The 4,627-nt window shown below is 42.4% G+C and overlaps 1 protein-coding gene across 1 annotated transcript; it reads left to right on the top strand.

Moving 5' to 3' along the window:
• The first annotated feature begins 655 nt into the window (after positions 1-655).
• Positions 656-2,698, top strand: LOC115400870 (alpha-(1,3)-fucosyltransferase 4-like). The gene is made up of 2 exons (XM_030108925.1): positions 656-1,872; positions 2,393-2,698. The coding sequence occupies exon 1, from the start codon at positions 732-734 to the stop codon at positions 1,827-1,829; it is 1,098 nt and encodes a 365-aa protein (XP_029964785.1). The 5' UTR covers positions 656-731; the 3' UTR covers positions 1,830-1,872; positions 2,393-2,698.
• The last annotated feature ends 1,929 nt before the right edge of the window (positions 2,699-4,627 follow it).

Genomic DNA, 4,627 nt, shown 5'->3' with positions numbered 1-4,627 from the left:
GTGTGTGTGTGTGTGTGTGTGTGTGTATTTATTGATGGTGCGGTTTTTATTCTTTTGTTTTGATGACTGTTTTTACTGTTCAGCACTTTGCGTTGTTTTCATAAATATGAAAAAGTGCTCTACAAATAAAGTTTGATTTGATTTGAAAGTTGCCCGTTTGGTCCTGTAGGTTTTGGTTGGGTCTTCCAGTTTATTTTTGGTACACAAAAAAAAGTCTCTACCACAGCCCGGTTGCACTGTCTGGATCAGAAAAGCATTCTCGGACAGTATATTGTTGTACTTCATTCTATAAGCAATGTGAAAACTGTTTAAACTGAACGTATCCTTTAAATTTAACCTTGAACTCCACAAGACCATTCAGATGCAGATTTTTAAAAGCAAATATTCAAACTGTGCAATTGTTTTTTTAAATTAATTAATTCACATTCAGGAATAAATAATTCAAATTCACTTTGAACCGGGACAGGATTTTCCCCATGCAATAAACTTTTTGACCTTTTATCACTGTGTATGAGTCTGCTGTTGGATTTGGCACTGATTCATGACAACAGCACTGGAATTCTTTCAGGCACACACCCAGGTGAGACTGGTTTTACCACACAGTCATTTAATTCTTCACTACTCTGAAACTAAATTGCACTTGACGTGAGACTGTGAGAAAACCAACATTACAAACTCGAGCTTGCTTGGTACCGGCTGACTGTTCTGTGATCACAGGCGACAGGGCAAACATGGATTCAGATTTGTCCCTCATCAAGAACTCTGCTTTTAAAGGGATTTACTCTTTGGTCGGATTGGCAGCAGTGAATTTTCTGTTGCTTCCAGGAATCTGCCTCCTCGACCTGTCGGATGTGTCAAATGCTGAACCATCTGTCCCTGTTTCAGAGGACAACAACGCAGAAATACTACTCCTGGTCTGGCATAACATGGAAAAAAAACCTCGTGATTGCTGGGAAAGCTTTCGGATCAGTGGGTGTACAATCACTGGAGACAGGAGCATGTACAACAAGGCTGATGCTGTGGTCATGCGGCACCGGTTAGTAAACGTTGCCGAAACATCTCCGTTGCCTCCAGAACCACGACCACCTGCGCAAAAGTGGATATGGTTCGAAATGGAGTCTCCCTCACATGCTTTTAGACTGTGGAAATATGAAGGTATTTACAACCTCACACTGAACTTCCGAGAGGATGCTGATATCTTTGTGACTTTGGGGTATTTAATCCCAAATGTGTTATTACATAAAATTCCTCAGACCCGTTTTGCATATCGGCTCAACTCCTCCTGGAATCCTCGTCCTGGCTTTGTGGCCTGGGTGGTCAGCCACTGGGAAGATCATTTGGAGCGTGTGCACTTCTACAAACTTCTTAAAGAGTACATTAAAATTGATCTTTTTGGGCGTGCAGGGAACAGAACCTTACCAAAAGGCAAGTACAATGTGGTTAAAATGTTGAGACGGTACCGCTTCTACCTGGCCTTCGAGAACTCTCAGCACACCGACTACATCACAGAGAAGCTGTGGAATGCGGTGCGCGGCGGCGCCATCCCGGTGGTCCTGGGTCCGTCCAGGAAGAACTACGAGCGCTTCCTGCCCCCCGAGGCCTTCATCCACGTTGATGACTTCCCCACAGTGCAGGAGCTGGCCCTGTACCTGCTGAAGGTGAAGGACAGTCCAGCTCTGATCCAGATGCACCTCAGCTGGAGGAAAGACTACAGTGTGTACGTGACGTTCATGTGGAGTGAGTTCTACTGCAGAGCCTGCAAGGTGGTGAGAATGAGGAAAGGCAAGATTGATGTGGTCAAAAACCTTACAGCATGGTATACTTCATGATATCTCATGAAAAACTAAGGAGTATTTGGGATTCCCATGTAACATGATGTCTTTCCAAGACTTCATGAAGGGGCATAATGTGTAAATACACAGAACTGGACAAGGACTGTGGTAATTGCTTTTATAGCGCCATAATATTCATCCATTTTTTAGTTTCGGAGTTGGACTACTGATGAACCAGAACCAAAGATGAAGATGGAGACCGAACTATGGACTTAGAATGCAATGATCGACACATTTGTATACATTGTTTATTGAAATATATGTATGTTGAATACTCTATGCATATACTGATTTAATCAATATTTTATTTACCGCAGATCTTATTTAGGGTGTTTTTTTTTTTGTTTTTTTTTTTTTCTTTTCTTCTTTTCTTTCTTTTTGCCTTTTGTGCTTTTTGTCTTCTTGTGTTTTCGTTTTGTTTTCTGTTTTGTCTTGTTTGTTTTAGATTATTCTTGTGTTTTTAGTGTTGTGCCTTACTTGTTTGTTGTCTGTTTGTTTCTTAAAATGGAAAATTAATAAACATATTGTGGAAAAAAAAAAAAAAGAAAAAAAAAAAAAACATGATGTGCTTTTAGTAAGATTTTGTTGTTTGACAGGTTAAATTACTGAACTAATAAACAAAGATAAATATTTTTGCTCCATTGTTTTTGCTAAATTTCCAGAAATACTGCTCTACTTGAGATTCCACTGCTGTGTGTAGTATTTTGTACTTTTGCATGATCATAAATAATTGATGATTGTTTTCTCTGAAATTTCCATTCATTCATTGTAATTTATCCTCTAGATACTTTCACCATGCACAGCTTTGCTTGTGTGTGTGTGTGGGTGTATAAATGAGTGGGTGTTTTGCAGGTAACCTTTTTGACATATGGGTTCTCATTTAACACAAACAACCATGTGTTGTATGAAACTAATAAAAGACAGGACAAAAGATGTCTCTCTGTTTCAAACTTGAATTGCAAGCTCACACAGTCATGCCTTGAGAATTTTTATGAGCCTTTGTTGGCTTTCAACTGTGTGCCTCTCATCATCAGTGAGCACAATATTGTGTCGTTCAGTCATTATACATTATGAACACATGGGTGTGTCGCCGGGGCAACCGAGATCAAGCAAGGTGTGTTCCTTTATTAATTAACAGAACTGAAGTTTGTTCATTGTACACGTGTGGCTTTGTTACCTTTTCCTGCTTCAGCAGCGCATCCGTTTGCGCACACTCTCGAGTGCGTGACTCCTCTCCCACCTCTGATCAGCAGAGCATACGGCCAAGGCAGTACGGCTCGTGTGTGTGGAAAAGGGGTGACTCGTTCAATGTCCTCTTCTTTTACTAACCCGAGCTTAGTGAAGTTTAAAGCGGCACACAGACCGCGCGTCGTGAATGCGCAGGCACTAGATCTCGGACCGTGCACGTGGACACGCCTCCCGTTTCTCCCCTGCCCTCTTCAGGGGGGTAGAACGGGCTGAACTGGGTTCCTTCTTTTCTCTCTCTCTCCCTCTTCCTGTCTCTCCTTCTTTCTCCCGCACAGGCGCAAGATCGCCAGACGTGCGTACCCGGACATGCACACCCCTGCCCCGTCAGTCCTCCCCTCCGCTCCGCTCCCACGCTTCCCGCTCTCCGCCCTTTGGGAGGAGCCACGAGGGAAGTCTGGGCCTCTCTCAGTCCGTGTACTTTACGGCCATCCGTTGTCCAGATTGATATAGAAGACCAAAAAACAGAAAACCAACCGATTTCCGATTGGATGAAGGTAAACGAAAAACGGGAAATGAGCCGTCTCTCGTTTTTCGTTTGGAAATCGAAAGTCGAGGAAAACGAGCCAATATCTGAGTTTCTACTGTGGGTTTATTTCACACAAGTCAGGAAAGGTCATTCCCTTTTCGTGTGTCTCGCTTTGCCGGTGTTGCGTTGGACATCTCTGCTCCAGTCTCTTTGCACCGGTTGCCAAAGAAAAGTTAATTATTCCCATGAGAGAAGAGACGGACCTCCATGTTTCTTTCGTCTGGGGACTCACACAGACTGGATTTATTTCCGCATATTAAAAAAAAAGCGTCTCAGTGCACGCAGGCACACGTGATGATGTCACTGCGTAAGCTATAACGTGGCTTTGCTGCATGTATTTTCAAAATAAACTTAACACTCCCACTCAAAGACATGTGTGTAGCTTACTGTGGTGATAAACAAAAATAAATATACAAACTGAAAAACATTTCAGGGGTACTGAGAGTTTCAAAAACAAAAACAAAACAAACAAAAACTTGAAACATTTCCATCTTTCAGTTCACATCACTCTCCAAATAAATACCCTCTGAACTTCTCCAACTTAGCCTTTGTCACTGGCTTGGTAAAGACATCAGCCACCATGTTCGTAGTACAGCAGTACTCAACAGATATCTTCCCTTCTGTGTGTGCAGACCGAACAAAGTGATACTTTATATCAATGTGTTTGCTTCTCTGTCTGCATACTGGGTTTTTGGAGAGAGCGATTGCTCCCTGGTTGTCCTCGTATATCCTGACTGGTGCATGCTGATTTTCACTATCCATCCCTTTAAGTAGTTGTACAAGATACAAACTCTCCTGTGTAGTGGATGCCAGTGCAACATACTCAGCTTCGCAGGTGGATAGTGCCACTGTTGGCTGTTTCTTGCTCTTCCAGGATATAACTGGACCTTTTTCACTTAAACTGAAACAATATCCAGTTGTGCTCTTCCTGTCATCCTTATCTGCTGCCCAATCTGCGTTGCTACAACCTTCAAGCTGCAGGTGTTTCTCACTTTTCCTGTAGTTTAATTTCTGATCCACA

The sequence above is a fragment of the Salarias fasciatus genome, chromosome 14, assembly GCF_902148845.1.
Source record: "Salarias fasciatus chromosome 14, fSalaFa1.1, whole genome shotgun sequence".
Classification (NCBI taxonomy): domain Eukaryota; kingdom Metazoa; phylum Chordata; class Actinopteri; order Blenniiformes; family Blenniidae; genus Salarias; species Salarias fasciatus.
The sequence above is the reverse complement of the archived record's forward strand: the minus strand, read 5'-3'. Positions and strand labels throughout refer to the sequence as shown.

Excerpts from the sequence above, each read along its gene's own strand:
- LOC115400870 (XM_030108925.1), top strand. The coding sequence starts at position 732 with ATGGATTCAGATTTGTCCCTCATCAAGAACTCTGCTTTTAAAGGGATT.